Here is a 17,009-nt window from a genome sequence, read left to right on the forward strand (position 1 = left end):
CGCCCGCAGCCCGCTCTGCCCCATCCCGCAGCTCCCCGCTCGCTTCCTTGCAGGAGCACCAGCGCTATCCCCGCTGCCCCGGTGCTTGGCCAGGCCGCTGGGAGCGATCCATCGTGTTCAAGCATCTCATTGCCCAGCCCGAGCGCGGTCGGTCCCCGCGGCGCGGTGGAAGCACAGAGCCGCCCCATCACCCCTCCGCATCTCCGCTCCGGCGTCCCGCCGCTTCCTTGAGGAAGATCTCCCAAAAGTGACCGTGCTGAAGGGGAAGGCAGCCGAAACGAGGTTGCAAAGGTGGCCTGACAGATCGCGAGACCCAAGTTTCTTTCACGGAGAGAAAGCGAGTGTGGCCAGAGCAGGCTCTGAGGGTGCTCCAGGGTGCGTGTCGCTCCCGGCCCGCCGGGCAGCAGCAGCCGCGGCCGCCCCGCTCCGGCTCTCGCTGGGGCGGGTTCCGGGCGGGGCGGGCGGCTCGGTCCCCGCAGGGCAGGTCCGGGCAGGGAGCCGGGCCCGGCCCCGGGCAGGCTCTGGGGGAGCTGCGGAGGCTGAGGCGGGCGGATGGCGGCGGAGCGGGGGCTGCGCATCTTCCGCAATGTGAGTACGCGACACCCCGGAGCGAAGCCCATCCTCCCGCACAGGGCGGCTGAGAGTGGCTTGTCGTGTTCTGCCTTTTTCTCTTGTCCTTTTTTCTCTCCATACTTCCCTCCCTCCCCCCTTTTATTATTTTTCTTTTTTTTTTTTTTTTTTTTTTTCTTTCTTTGAGCTGTTACCTCCTCCCTCGGTGAAAGGGGGTGAAGCCCAGAGAGGCTGTGGATCTTCCCCCTTTCCCCTTTCCTCTTCCCCTTCCCCTTATCTTTTCCTTTTCCCCTTTCCTCTTCCCCTTTTACTTTAATGACTGCATGTGTGAGGAGAGCAACTCAGTGTTTGGGGGTGGCTAGGAGAGGTTCTGGGTGAAAACAGTCAACTTTCCAAATAAATTGCTTCAAATATTATTGTTTTTATTGGGACGGGGAGAGGAGGGTGCTTTTCTCAAGAGTTTCTCACCCTATAAAAGTGTTTTTTTTTTCACTAACCATGCAGGTTCTTCCCATCCCTTTAGACCGTGATGAATTTGAGGTGCTCAAGTCAGTGAGAATCCTGAACCCCTCAGTCCTTTGAGGATGAGCCCAGGGAGGTGCCCTGATGTGCATCTGGCCATGCAATCCCTGAGAGATGCTGTGCTAGACTGTCACCAGGGCTCAGCATCTTGCAAGGTGCAGCTGTAAAGTTTTTTTGTCTAAATTTGCACCACACAGAGCATTTCTTTGTTCCAAGGAAAATCCTCGTAAAAGGCAAGCTCCCACCCAAAGCTCTTCAAAGTAGCCCCTGACCTTGGTGAGACCTACAATTCTTGGGACCTACTCTACTACAACTCTGATCCAGCTCTTGTACTGGTGTTATTTCACAATATCAGCTGAAAGTGGCATGTCCTGTATTAAAGGAATCTTTATCTAGATGTTTTCTCTAATATGCCCACTTCAACTGCCCCAACATTTCCCCAAATTTCCAGCAACCCTCATCTCTTGTTTTCTCTAGCCTCCACAGGAAATCATTTAAATTAGACACTCTGTTGTCTTCTATTATTTCAATTCAAGTGTATTTTGAAAATGCAGATTTTTTTAGATTTTTTTTTTTTGTCTCAGAGATACCACTTGTAAAAGAAATGGGAGAATTACAGTCGTGCATCACAAAAACAGAAGAAAAATCTAAGTTGCTGGGAAAGAGTTAAAAAACATTAAATGGAGCCAACTCCCCAGTTTAACTCAGGACACTGGGTTAGGAAACTGCACATGGTAGATTGTCTGATAAACTGAAAACTTTTGATTTCACTAAAGTAGAAAAGATAATTCAAAATAAAATTGTTTGTTTAATTTTTAGCATTTTCTTAAACCAGCACCAGGTTCATATTTATAGGAAAGCAGATACCCCTCACAAACCTGTGAACAGGAGGGAGGCTGTTTCAGTGATTCTTCTTATATATCTGGAGGAAAATTTTAAATCCAAACCATGCCTGCTTCAAAGCAGGGACTGGACCCTGGGGGCCCTTCCTGCTGTGAGAGTACATTCATGTTAAGGATATTTTAGATATTTGAGGGTGTGTAGGTGTATGATTACTCCTCAGTGAAGTACCCCCACCTATATAAACACATTTAAATTAGAGCAGGCAACAAGAGGGTTGTTGTAAGGCTACACAGAAAGAGCAGGCATTGAGGTCCTGATCCAAATGGAGAACAGGATTCTAGAATAATAAAATGGCATGTAATGGTTGGAAAGGACCCTAAAAACCATCCAGTTCTAAACCCACTGCCACTGGCAGGGACACCTTCCACTAGACCAGATTGCTCAGAGCTTCATCCAACCTGGCCTTGAGCACTGCCATCCACAACCTCCCTGGGCCACCTGTACCAGTGCCTCAGCACCCATATAGTAAAGATTTTTCTCCTAACATCTAATCTAAACCTATTCTTTTTCATTTTGAAGCCATTCCCCATTGTCCTGTCAATAAATGCTCTTATAAATAATCTCTCTCCAGAGAAAGAGACCTAATGAGAGTGATAAATGATTGAAAAGCCACCTCCTCCCTGGTCTTCTGTCAAACTCCCTTTCAAGTGTCTAAAGAATTTTAATATTTCCTTAAGGTTGGGGGCAGGGGGGTTAATTAATTAAAACAAATTAATATAAACTTTAAATAATTTAAAAAATAATAAATACATGAAATAATTTATTTTACATCAATTTTTAAAATTACTTATGCAGGAACTTTTGCCACTTGACCCATGGTCATGAGATTTCTATTTGATTTAAACTCCAGTGCTACATCCCTTCAAAAGTCCAATCCTTATATTGAAAACTGAAAACTGAGTGTACGATTTATTTGGATAAATAGGGAGGGAAAAATGTCATCTCACCAAGTCTATTTCATATTTTATGTGCTGTAAATCTGGGCCAATGCAAAGTTCAGCTTAGAAACCACCTGGGAAGTCCTGGATGTGGGTCACAACTCTGCTGGTTCCCTGCCAACCCCACCCTACACAAAATAGTCATGAAGGTGCTCCAGCAGAGCCTGACACTTGGATCCATCTTGTCTGGTTTCACTTGTAGGAGCAGAGCAGTCATGGCACATGCTGGAGAAGCTGTTTAAATGCTACTAACATTTTAATAAACCAGAGAGTGTTTCCACTGCTGTCAGTTCTCACAAATATATGCGTCCATTTTGAAACACTTCACTGATATTCACAGTAGCAACAGATACCACATTTGGAAGATTTGCTTTCTTCCCTTTCCAGCTCTTGCTGCAGCATTTCCTAGATGACTCCCCCTTGCAGTTCAGGCTGAAGTAGCCTGTGACACTGAGTCTGATCCCTTCGTGCCATGCAGCTCCTTTCCTGACTTATCCCTTTGCTTCCTGCACCCACACAAACCATGAGTCTTTCTCACCAGCTCAGATGCTCAGCACATCCTCCCAGCCATCATTCTTGCTCTGCTTCTTTAAGCCACCCATCTCAAACCTGAATCCAGTATCATGGTAGCCATATGCTGTCAGGTTTTGTACCTGAACATCATCCCTGTAATCCATAAGCAAACTAGAAAATAAAGCTGGTTCCTGTTATGGTCTTGGTTTTTATTGCACACAACAAGGGAGGAGTTAAAAAAGAGCAATACTCCGAGGGAAGGATGGAGACACGTTAAGAACTTTAAAGTTTTATGCAGTTTTGTGAAAATATGATGTAGAGCCCAAACTAAATGTGTACTAAGAAAAGCATTGTTTGTTATTAACCCATACAAAAGAAGAAATTGACTGTGTTCTTTCTGTCTCTCTTTCTGTTTAGTTATTAAGAAGAGCAGACAAGATTGGTAAGATTGCTCACATGTCTTGCTCCCTTCCGTTGGAAAAAAGAATCCATCATTATTTCAGCATTTTAAGTCATGTTTTAAACATCCTAACAGAAAAACCAGACAACTCTTATGTCATTTTATGTTTCCTGCAGATTCAATGCCATGTATTATGTTGTGCTCTGATCTCTTCTTTAAGGACAGATCTTTTGCTTTCACAATTTGACATTTGTGTTTGATTTGCACTTTGGGCGCATGCGGGTGTTTTCTAGTGACACTGACTCGAGAAGGTTTGAAATACTTGTTAGTAGCTCCATCTCACTACTTTTTAAAAACACAGTAGATTACATCCAGAAACCAGACTTGGTTTTGTATTTGTTCAGTGTGTCAGTAGGAAGAATAAGCCCTTGAATCCAACTCACATATTGTAGCACATAAGTCATAAGTTTTTTATTAACAAGAGAAGCATTGAACAGTGTCAAACCCACAGATCAGACAGGTTTAACTCTGACAAGTAATCCCCAGTCCAGTCAATCCTCAGAAAGCAGATACTGTGTGAATTCAATAAAGAGAAGGCAAACTAATACCATTGAGAAAATCAGTGATAATAACTTAAAAGGAAGAACTCTTGGACAGAAAGTGGCTACTGTACAATTTGGTGGTATAACTGGGCATGTTGAATAACAGTTTACTGTTGCTGAGAGAGAAATCTCACCTCCATATCAATCTCACCTTCTGCTTGCTATTCCTGCCCCAGCTCATGTGCAGCAGCTGGCACTTCCCACAAGACCATGGTAAGCTCCTTTAGAGAGCTCAGAAGCCACAGAATCCATCACTGTGAAGAGTTTTTTGGTGGTGCTTTCTTTGTTATCTCCCTCAGTCAGCTTGCCAGTGGTTTGCATGGGCAGTGATGGTGCAAGGTGAATTCCAAGGTGAGGGCTGGCATGGGGAGGTTCGTGCACCTTCAGTGGTGTATCTCTAGCTTAGTTACCAGCTAACCACAGCAAAGCTCTGTTGCATCCCTCTCAGACCTCTTTGTGGTGTTTGGAATAATGTATGTGTATCTGCCCTGAAGATTGATGAGGGTCAGAGCACATGGCACTGAGCAGAACTCATCACTCCCCTGGAGTCAAAAAGAGACCCTAGAGCTTTGTGTCCCTGGCCAGGAGTTTGTGCTCATGCTGTCCCAGCCCCGCTGGATCCGCTGTACTGCAGTGGTTAGGAACACTTCAGTCCTCATCTGGGTTTCCTCACAACTCATTACCATATATTGCTATGAAAATAGTGGGAACATCTCTCAGTATCAGCGATAAATCTGCATGTTCCAGAACAATACAAAACCATATCAGCCCCAGAGACTTTGGTCACTGGTATTCCTACCTGTATATGGATTCTTTACAACATATTATTGACAGAGAAAAGTGGCTAAGTTCAGTCACTTCAGTTCTATTAATTAAAGTCCATGAACTGGAAATTATTTCAGCTTTTAGGCCTTAATTGTGTTTGCTCAACCATCAATTGCCCATGGGACTTCCACTTTCCTAATCCAGCAATGCACAGGCTTGTGCCACATTGATAAGGAGATTTGTTTCAAGACTGTAAAGTTAAGTACATTTTCAGAAAGGTTATTGGATATGTGACCACTTACTGAAAATGTTTACACTGTTGTCACCATAAATTATTAGCTTTGGTTAATGACAGGTCTACTTACACTTTCAGAGTCATCTTTCTGTGCTACAGGAAACCAACTATTGCCTTTCAGTAACAAATGCTACATTACTGTCCATGACACAGCCCTGTTAAATTCTCCCATATACTTTTAATAGAACCTTCTCTGCTGTATTAATTCCATTTGTGAGATTAAAATACCTTCAGAGAAAACATTGTCAAAACTTTACTAGATTCTTGCTAGACAACAAGCTAAAAAACATCAAAAAGTGGATCGAGGTGATAAATAGGAGTACTGTATAAGCATTTTTACTATGAATTCATGGACTATGGGACTTCAGGTAACCCTTCCACTGCAAGGAAAGACAAATCTTCTTGCAAAGGCAGTATAAAATGGGAGATCTAAACAGCCAAGAAATTCCACTGAACTGCTGGTATTCAAAAATGTTACAATAATTTATGGTGTCTGTGTTCAGTTAAGAAGGTCCTTTAGCATGTGAATGAAGTCATACAAATGACTTCTTTCTTTGCCAGCTGAGGTACATATATCATTCTGTTACTGTCCTGTTTCTGGAAATATCAGCTATGCAGAGATTCCTTGAGAGGACCAGCTTCATAAACTCTGTCTATAATTCTTACTTCAAGGCTGTGCAGCTCTGCTTTGTGTGGAGCCAATCCATACATCTCCCATAAATGAAAAGGTCATGTGATTTTTTTAATGGGAGAACGAGGCATAGGGAAGGATTTTTAAGATCTATATAGTTCATAATATTGAGAAAAGCAACAGAAAATCCTGAAGGGAAAAAAATCAATTTTGCAAAGGTGACATGCTGCAGATTGACCTTTTTGGAAAGCAGAAGTTTCAGGTCTGTATGTCAAAATGAAATTTTGGTCAGGTTTACTTTATAGAACAACATGTGCTCAAAGGAAACATGTGGATTTCACACAGAACTAATCTGAAAAAAAAAAAACAGCTAAAAGGAATTAATTTGTTTAATTTCTTTTGCTGCTTAAAACAAAATCAAATTCATTAAATTCCTCTCAAAAAGTAAAATTTTACCCCAAGCCTGCAACGGAGGGAGCAAAGAAAAATGATAAACTGGAACTGCCAAATGCAGTCTTTCCTAACCAAAACCAAATTTTTACTTCCCCCATCTCACAGGCAACAGTGGTTGCCTCACATATGTGTGAATGCAGCACCTGTATGTGCTTGTTTGCATGAGGTATCTTTTATCTCCTGATAAAATGGGGCACCCATTAGCCTTGCAGTGACCTGCAGTCGACTGAAATTATATCAGTTGGTGGTGGATGTCACCCAGGGGCCTCTCCTGACCATGCAGCTCTGACATGTGCCCAATTAGAATTGTCTCCTACCAGAATTCCCTCCTCTTAGCATGGGAATGGAATTTCAAATACAGACTACATTGCAGTAATCAAATCACAAACAGCCTGACTTCAAAATAGATGGGAAAAAAAGAAAAAAAAGGTAATAATCTACTGAGAATGCAACCCTTGATCTTGTAGCAGTCTTCCTTCAGCATGGGGAAGGTGCCTCAACACAGATGGTTCAACACAGAGCAAAGGCAAGGAGCACCACAAAATAACTAGAGAAAAGTGCCCTGCCTTTGCTGGCATTGTGGTAGGGGTCATTTCTCTTCTGTCCCCCTGGGAAAGAGGACTACTGCCTTTGTCTTTTACCAGAGTCTGTCTGTAATCTGCAGCTCTGGATCTCCTCTCCTGCTCTGGAAACATGGCATGCTCTGGTGTCTGAGACTCCCCTTGGTACTTTTCAGTGTCCACCCAGTCAAACCTGGAGGGAGTGACTCCCCGCCCTGTCCCCCAGGAGGAGGACCTCCTGGGGGATACAAAATTCTCTGTCCTCCACAAAATTCAAAGTGGTATTGGATTATGGCCTTGTTCCAAATTTAACACCTCCTGCCCCCAGGCTCATGGATACCTCTAAGCCCTAAGGAGGGCAGCTCTAATATGACAGGTTTGGAAAAGATGGTTTGTATATAGATGCTTTCATTGATTTGCTAATACAAGTCAGCTGTTATAAAAAGCACCAAGTAAAACCTATACCTCAAACATTGTTAAAGCTCCTAAGAGGAAGATTGGCTAAGTTACCAATGAAAACATCATTGGTAGTATCTGCTACAGAAATGGATATTTTTGTAAAAACCCAAAAAGCCTGAACCATAAAGAATACTGTAAACAGTATGCTTCAGGCAGTCAGGAATGACTGCAAACAAATGAGGAAAAAATTTAAAAACTGACTAAACAAAAGACTAAAGCTCCATAGATTGACAAACCTGAATATCAAACAACCAGCAGACTTGCTACAGAATATTATTAATGTCAGAATCACTGCATTTATGTCTGGTTTATTTTTTTTCCTCTGACATTTCAAACAAGCACTCACTGAAAGATTTTTTCCCTCCTAAAAACATATATATTTTTTTGCCGTATTTGAACTAGGATCTGTAAAATGAAAAATAGTCAGGTGAGACTAATCTTTGCATTCTGACATATACCTTCATTCAGTAGCCCTGATGTCCATGATACAGAGCAGGGACACCAGTCTTTTAAATGTAGAATTCTGAAACTATATAAATTATTGTGATAATAAATGCAGTATGTTGATTAAAATATCTGGGGATTTCAGCCCAGCTCTAAAACCCGGCAAACAAACTGTGTAAAACCATGCCAAACAAAAACTGTGGGTCATAAATAAAGGATTCTTTAAAATAAGTGTAAGTGCAGCACTAGCAGCCTGTCCCTTTCACTGGTGTCAGTGACCAAAGTGATTGATTCTCACATTATAGGCTTTTGAGTGACCCAACAAGATTTCCAGAAGATAACCCAAACTCCTCTGAACTGCACCTGGATGATCATCAGGAGGAAATCTTGCAATGCCTATTCCAGAGTCAGTTTTGCAGAGATCAGAATGGGTGTTTTCCTATTCATTATTTATTGACAGTGCCATTGCAGAAAAAACACTGACTTTTCAGGTGAGTTCTACCATCCATGTGGGCTTATGTGTCTGTAGGTGAGCTCTGGCAGGTTGAAAGCTTCCTCACTGCAGCAGTTCTCAGACTGTGACTTCTCAGTGGCTCTAGCTTTTTTACCAGACTGCTAGTTTATATTGTGCCAGAGGATCGAGGGAATATGCCTCTGAGAGGCAGAGAAAGCACTTTGGGAACGGGACCTCTTGAGTCTTCCCTAAAGTGAACTGTCAGAGTTGGCCTGCAGGCTCTCAAAATTGCCACTTAGTGAGTTAAACTTTTTTCCAAGAAAAATTTTTGAGTTATACCAAAGCAAAGAATGCCAAGTCCTTGATTTCAGCATTTTTTATCTAGGCCAGTATATCATAACCTGGGGCTATAACATCCTGACATCTCATGAGGTCTTCAGCTAGCCCAGAGACTGTCCCAAAAGGTTCTCAATGCGCACCTGCATCAGTGCACAGGCTCTCCCCTCCATTTGGACTGCCAGAGAGGTCACAGCACGACAGGGTGACACATCCCTTGTGTGACCTTCCTGGAGAAAAACAGCAGTGTTCAGGAATCCCTTGGGGAAGCCCTATACACCACGATACCCAGAAGAGCCAGGTCTGAGTGGCCCAAAGTGGCCTTGTTTGAGTTACAGACTTACTGAATGACTTTGCAGAGCACATTTTCTAAACAGAAGACAGAGGACAAAAAATCTCTGCTGTAGCATGCCTGATTTAAGCTCCCAAGTTACTCAGTGAATGGATTAGTAAGGCAAAACCCTTGGAGTACATCCCATGGACTCTCACCACAGTGCTGTTTGCTTCCCCACCATCTGGATCCACTGCAGACATCACCCTACATCCTGTTTCAGAGCCCAGGCTCAGCCTGGGGTGGGATTCCCATCCCACCCCCAGGTCCTTCAAGTGCTTCGGGGCTTGACTCTGCTCCAGATCCCTAAAAATATTTCAATAGGGAAAACCTAAACCTTCTCCCTGTTAGCCTTGGAATTGCTTGTGATAAACTTTTTCAGCATAACAAATGCTCAATAATGGCTCAAAATCCTTGTTTCTGATTATGTCAACATACAATACAGATCGGAATCAATAAAAGCTTAGTGCATTTGCCTAGACTTTTAAATCTTTACCTATGTCTATGCTTTTTCTGATGCAACCCCTTATGACTGAGACCTAGTGGATATTACTAGCGTGCTCGCTTTGGCAAACTGAAATTCGTTATTTTGGCAGCTCTTTCTTGATCTGATTCCAGCTGTGTGCCATGTGCCAATAAATCATGTGGGTTTCATCTTTTTGCATCTATCTATGTCTGTTGTGATGTATCCCCCACACACTACCTTGTTTCTCTGTGTATGGGGCAATATCTTATAGCACTCAAGTAATCTGATCCAAACCTTTTACAGCAAGTGGGGACTGTCAGTTCATTCCAAAGGGCAAATCCCACAGCAGGTCCCCAGGACAAGGTGAGCTGGGAGGAAGACCCACATCTTCACTGACTTCCCTTTAGGTTCTATAAAGGCAGATGGATTCAAAAATCCATAAAGGGCTGTCACAATACCCACAAGAAATTTAGAAACTGAGCTCCCATCAAGAATTGTAAGAGGGGGCTGTGTTTTGGCCCTTGGCTTTCCCACAGCAGAAGTGACTGCTTCAGTTTGGGCACTGTCATTTCCTAGTCCCTGTTGTATCTTCCTGGTGAATAAAGACTTTCTGCCACAGGAAATTCTATTTTTTGGTTTCACTTGTTATCTCTTCTTCCTCTGCTAATTGTTGGCCTACAAGGGCAGAGATCTGTGCTCACAGAGCCCCAGACCCTAAACAACCTCACTGCCCTGGTGGTGGGCGTATTGCCAGGCTGGAGGCAGGCTGGACACGGTCTGGTTGGGCCAAGACAGTGCTGAGGGCTCAACTTTCCAAATCACATCCTTCTAAGGTGAACCCCAGGATGAGCTTTAGCCAAGTGTGGCTTTCCTCTCTGATTTCCAAAAACTCTTACACGTGGCATTTCCAAGTGCCATAAGCCCTAGGGATGCCATTCAGCCATAGGAGTTCCACCTGATGTGGTCCCTGCTATGAAAATACTGGTTTTTTAAACTGCTAAGAAAGGCTCACAATCCTAACAGGATGCCCAAAACAGGGGACAGTGGAAGTGGTTTAGCTGTCCTCTAGCATTTGCTGGCATCATCTGTGAGACATCCTTCTTCTCTACATCACTGTAACTTCCTTCAGTGGCTGTAGTCTCACCATTTGCAATTGTCTTTGTGCACAAAAGCTCCAAATATATTTGTGCCCTTGTCCATTATTCACTTGATGCTTTTTGACTTGCTGAAACCACTTTTCAGCTCAGAGAGTGTGTGCAACTTTCCTGTCAGAAATGCTGTTCTGTGCTGAAGTCATCAGCTATCCAAAGCATATCCTGGAGATTATATTAGTGTTTCTGTAGCAGACTGGCTGGGGGATATCCCTTGGCATATTTTACACAGAAAAACATCTGTTCAATAGACAGGGGAATTTTACTGAAATAAATGTGAGAATGCAATTGTAACCTGAAGGAAGGCTCCTGTAAACCACTGTGTGAATCTATTCCTAAATTTGCAAGTGCAACATGGGGAGATTAATTTTATTGTTTATATTTTCATTTTATTTATTTGTCTGCCATCTGGGAGACAAAGGAGAACAGGCAACTGTGCCTGTTTATGAAGAAGCCCTTCTTTTGAAAGATGCCAGAGAAGACAGACAAAAGCAAGCAAGTCTGGCAAAACAGCTTCTTAAATAACATTGCCAAGGCAAATACAGCTGAAGTTTGATTTCCCTGATGGATGCATAGCTTCAGAGAAGTTTGCCTTTCATTACTCATCCTTCCCCTGTCACTTTGCCAGTGGCAAGGATTGAAGGCTCTCTAATAGAGGTTTTTGCTCAGCTCCTCTGTAGCACTTAAACCAGATAGTGTTTATCTGGGCACTCCAAGTGCAGTGAGGTGTGCCCAGGGCAGTGGTGCTGAGGACACATGACACAACCTTTAAAATAAAAGCTATTCTTGACACTTGGGGGAAATTTTTTTTTTTTAAAAAATTAAAAATAAAATAAAAACAAAAAAAAAAAAGAAACAAAACCACAAATCAGCTGTCTAGGCAAATGCATTTTCAGTTTAACAGCACAGGGAGCACTTGTTTAGCGTTGGGTCTGAGCTTCATCTGGGCACTGAGGAAGCACAAGGATGGTCACCAGTAGTAGAGCCCTCCCCAGCTGCCCTGGCAAAACAGTTGCTCTCGTACAAAATCAGAGAAATGCTCTGGATAATAAGAGCCTTTTTTTAGTAAAAGTAACTGTATGAAGTCTATAAGTATCAAACAAGTTCAAAAGCCCTTGTGTTTTGCCAGAAACAATCTCAGTGATCTGTCACTCAATATCAATAACATTCAGAATGTTATTAAGAATAAACAGAAATGAAGCAAAATGTTCATTTTGATCATTGAGCAATGTCTGCTCTTGGATGACAAAAATTTAAAGAAAATAGCTAAAGTACACAATTTGTTGGTGGATCAGTGATTTTCTGGATTGAGATAATGCCAATGATCCTGAAGGACTGTACACTTGTTTAATATTTTGTGCCATACCCCAGGCTGTTCTATGGGTAAACTCATATGTTTGTCTCAGGAAAGTTGCCAAAAGTCACTAGTTTCTTGAGTATGTGTATAACTTGCATGCAAATCAGCTTTGCCAGCTAAAGATAAAGCTGCAGAGGTGGTTTGATTAAGCAATTGACTGTATCTGTAAGAGCCAAAGGGAGCATAGCTGTGAGAACACTCAGTGCAATACACTCAGTATTTGATATTCCTTCTCTGTAACCAGAGCCAAGTGGCAAAGGTATTTAGATTCTCACCTAGGTAATCATTGCAGTTTTGTGCCATCTCAGTTTCTGGCTCTTGAAGATCTTGACATTTTATTTTGATTGCTATGATGATCATCTCCAGCTACAGTCTGTCTTTTCATATTAAACATTTCAAAATGGTTTTGTTAAAACAGACAATTAATTTGGACAATTTTGAAACTCTTCAAGATATCTGAAGCCATATGTCCCAGTCAAAAAAATTATTAAATAATAGCAAGTAAAAGCAGAAGGACACTTCTCAGCTCTACTCTTCAAATCTGTCTGCAGTAGTACTGCATGCAGTTACAATATTTAGATACTACTTTTATAATACATTCTTCATCACTATAAAATTAAGTCACAATACATTGTAGATTAGTCTGATGCTTAGGATATCTCAGTCTTATCCTCTACAATTTTTTAGTGCCCTCTGAGGGATTCAGTATGTTACTGAAGGAAGGGAAAGAAACGTGAACTTAAATTTCGTGCTACCTAGAAAAGAGTTATGAAGTGCTAGGCTATAAAAATATTCTTTATGCATCATGCAAAGGCTCAATCAATTTAGATATAAATTATTACTTAACTAGAGTTTAATCCTTAAAATTTCTTATGATAAAGAAAAGGTGAATCTTTATTTGACTTTTGTTTGCTGATTATCCGTCTTGCATTTGAGATGTAAAATTTCTACATTTAAGCTGAAGACCTAGTGGTTTTTAATACTTTCCTCTTCAACTGCATTAAGTAAACAAGGAAAAAAGAGAATGAAATTTCCATTTCTTCATTGTTTCAGATGATGGGAAACTGTCTTTTGATGAATTCAAAGCTTACTTTGCTGATGGAGTTCTGAGTGGAGAAGAACTGCATGAACTTTTTCGCAGCATTGATCCACACAATACTGAGTAAGTGCCCTCTTCTTACAAATCCAGTGCAACTTTCTGTGCCTGTGAATGGAAAACAGACCTCAGGCTGATTTTAGGAAACAGGTTTATGTAGAAAGCTGCTTGATGTGTGTGTCAAATGGCTATAAACCGTACAAGTGAAGTGTTTTGAAAACTTGTTGAAATATTTGCATGTTCAAATAAATTCAATTTGGGTACTGAGAACACAGGGTGGAATATGGATGCTGTATTCCCCCACCAAGGAAAGAAAAGGAACTATGGCCTCCTTCAGGCTTAAAAAAGAATCCTCAATTCTCAATTCCACTGAGTCATACCGAGATGAATACTTGGAGCAGATGTTGAGAAGGAAATAAAATAAATGAAGCAATTATATGTATAGTTAAGAGTTGAAAAAGCCATCCTGTCTGGTGACATGGTACTTGTGCTGGTGTGGTCCCTTGGGACATTCCCATTATGGTTGGGTTTAACAAGGCCACAGGGAAGTAAGCTGACAGGAACTTCATGAAGCTTAGCAAGGAGAAATGCAAAGTCTGCTTCTGGGGAGGAACAGCTCCCAGCTTTTGTGGGAAATAGAATCAAATTAAATGTAATTTTTTAGAATTCACAAGAGTTTAGAGTTTGTGCCAAAAGTAAGCAGAAGAAATGGTACTAAATCTGTTGGACTTGTGGGGAGTAAAAAGGCTTTATCGTCCTTTATCAGGATGGGGTTATGGAGACAGGGAGGGGGAGTCATCACATCTATTTTTCTTTTTTTTTTTATTTGTAAAGCTTTTTTAATTTGCAAAATATTTTTATTTTTATTTTAATTATTTGTACACCATATATTCTCTTTAACAGAGAATATATAAATCTGAAAAATATGTAGAAGAGTGAGGATAACATTATGTTTTTCCTCCTGGTAGATAGGCACACATGAAGAATTGATGCAATTGTTGAATGCTGCTGCTATTAACTGAAAATAGGTAATTAAACTGTCATAGCAGCCATCTGAGAGAGAGATCATTCTCACTGTCCATAAAAAGCCTGGCAAAAATCTAGGCACAAAAGTTGCAGAATACATACTGGGAAGGGTTCAGTTTTCATGTATTTCAGGGAATGAAGCAGGTGGAAGATTAATACAAGCTACTAAATTACCTTTTTGAACCAGAAGAAAGGGTGCTCTGTACTGATGGATTAACATTTGTTACAGGAGGAGAACCTAGATATGGATAAGAAAATGTACTTGAAACTTGGATTAAAACAGCAACAAGAAGCTTTTTGAGTGGTTTTTTTTTTTCATGGAGTCTTTAACTGATAAAAGGCTTTAGGGTGACTTTGCAGCTGAAAAGTATTCTACCAGGCCTGATATTTAACAGAGGCAAATACATTTTAAAGGCTTTCCCTTACCCCTTTGTAAGCTTTTGAGAAACCTGTCAGCAAGATGTCACAGGCCAAACATCAGATGGATATAGCAAAGAGAGACTGCTTGGACAGTAGAATATAATTTCCTTGCTAGCATAGTTTTCAAAAAAAACATCACATGGAGCAGATATAATGAGGCAAAAACTTTACTCACTGGCATTTCCTGAAATGGGCAGGTTATGTAAAATGTCTCAAATTAAGCTAGCTAAGAAAAGAAGCAAAATGTTCATTGAACCTCGGGAAGCGTTTTAATGCAAGCATTAGGAGAATCATGTACATATCAAGCAAACCCCAAACCATCTATTTTTAGATGGTTCCACTTCCAAATTATCCAGGGGAATGAAATGTAAATTATGCAAATCAGAAGTATTTTATAGATGGTTTTCTGTAGGGAAGGGCAAAAAACTCTGCTCTGTTTTGTAGCTAGTGGGAGATTTGTGCAGATTCTTTTGTCTCTCTCTTATCCAGTTAAAATGCAGACACTGTCAAACTCTGGGAAAATCTTTTATCTTCTCTCTGCTTCACTTCACTATATACAAATAACAGACAGTAGCTCCCTATCCCAGAAATATTTCCTAAGTATTGAGATTATGCAGTGATTTACACTACACATAAATGCCCAGGACAGATGTCTAGCGAAGCATGTCATGATCCCTTAGTTCATTTCTTGGAGTATCTCAAGATTTCGTAACCAGCTTGTTACAAGAGCAGACTTTGGGTTGTTTTCACCTGTGTTACACCCTTTAGCTCTGCCAGCATTCAAAACCTCACTGTTTGTGTGCACAAGTCTTTGTACTTTAAAGCCAGAAGATGTGAAAGGGGATGTGGCCTTGGACCACAAACTCAGGAAATTTGAATTCCCTTCTCATCTATGCTGCAGCAATTTTTCAATAAAATATTCAAAACATGAAAGACTTATACTGGCTTAACACTTCTAAGGGAACTAAACTAAGCAGGTATTAAACCCCACTATTACACAGGCCCTAATGTCAGTCTTGTTGAAGTGAGATTTAGATAATTAACTTTTAAAAAGACCAATCCAAGCTAATGCAACATGCTTGTCAAAAGCAGATAGGCTGTGGAAGACTGCTGAAATGAGTAACTACCATTTCCAACGTGATAATAGAGCAAATAACAGAGGATTTAACTTCCCAGTAAATCAGGTTGTGTCTGCCTGACTAGGATCTCTGCACCTTGGTATTTGAAGCAGTCAGATGTTCTCTTCTCACAAAGTAAAAAAAGAGTCAATTAGTGCATAGTCAGCAGTAAAAAGAGATGAGTAAGAGTTAGTTACTGCCACATAAAGTTTTCAAGACACAGGAGTTTATTATTACTGGATTATTTCTAGACCCTAAAGTACAGGTTATTCATTCAGGACAGATCATTGCTTTTACTGAAAATTTGCATTAGCTAAGGGTATTTCCTCAGTACATAACTTGGACATATATTTTGCAGTTTATGAATGTACTTACATGTGTACTATTTTTTCTTTCTATTTTTAAAAAAAATCTACCTTACCTTTTTATAACATTTGAAATATTAAATAAGTACCACTATAGACACAGTGTACAAATTGATTGCCTAAATTTTTTAACTTCCCTTCCTTTTTCCTTTGGATACAGCCAGAAACAAATGCATAAGACAACCAAATGAGAGAGTGTATCCATGCAAAGTGAAGTAGTGAAGTACTGTATCCATGCAAAAAGGAATTCATTTTTCCAAATTTTAGTACTGCTATGATATTTTGCCTTTCTAGAAGGTAAGCTTTGATTAGGCCATACAGTGAGCATTCCTGGCATGTAATTAGTACAAAGTGACTGTTTCAGTGGGGTAGCAGTCAACCATTAAGTTAACCTGTTAGTGCATTTCCCAGTATTGTCATGACTGCAGAGTGAAGCTGAAAGCCAATTAGGCATCAGTGCCACTGAGAGTCACTTCTATTTGTGCTTTCCAGGATCTCATGAAACCTTTGGGCAATCACATGCCATTAAATAGTGTAAAGAAGCAGTTACAGAGGGTCCACACTCAGATGCCCTCCCTCTGCCAGTGGAAGGAAAGGCTTTGCATTGATGCAGAAGAAATCGGGTCTAGGCTGTTACAGCCACATCTCCAGGTTCTTGCTTCCTAGCATGAATCTTCTTCTACCTCAAAGTAATGTCTTGTATTTAAAGACCCTTAAAAATCTCACAACCAAACAAATATAGGCAAGAAATCAAGAGCAGTGACTTAAGCTTCAACCTGGAGTTTGTACAGTGATCCTCCTCCACTTTTTCATAATGGTTTAAGCATTTTGCAG

General features: G+C 40.9%; 1 protein-coding gene across 1 annotated transcript in view; it reads left to right on the forward strand.

Moving 5' to 3' along the window:
* Nucleotides 1-1,099: 1,099 nt before the first annotated feature.
* Nucleotides 1,100-17,009, forward strand: part of NECAB1 (N-terminal EF-hand calcium binding protein 1) — a 55,334-nt gene continuing 39,424 nt past the window's right edge. Inside the window, 3 exon segments of the mRNA XM_058831147.1 lie at nt 1,100-1,118; nt 3,823-3,888; nt 13,204-13,312. Coding sequence (XP_058687130.1) covers nt 1,100-1,118; nt 3,823-3,888; nt 13,204-13,312 — 194 coding nt within the window.

The sequence above is a fragment of the Poecile atricapillus genome, chromosome 2 (assembly GCF_030490865.1).
Source record: "Poecile atricapillus isolate bPoeAtr1 chromosome 2, bPoeAtr1.hap1, whole genome shotgun sequence".
Classification (NCBI taxonomy): Eukaryota; Metazoa; Chordata; class Aves; order Passeriformes; family Paridae; genus Poecile; species Poecile atricapillus.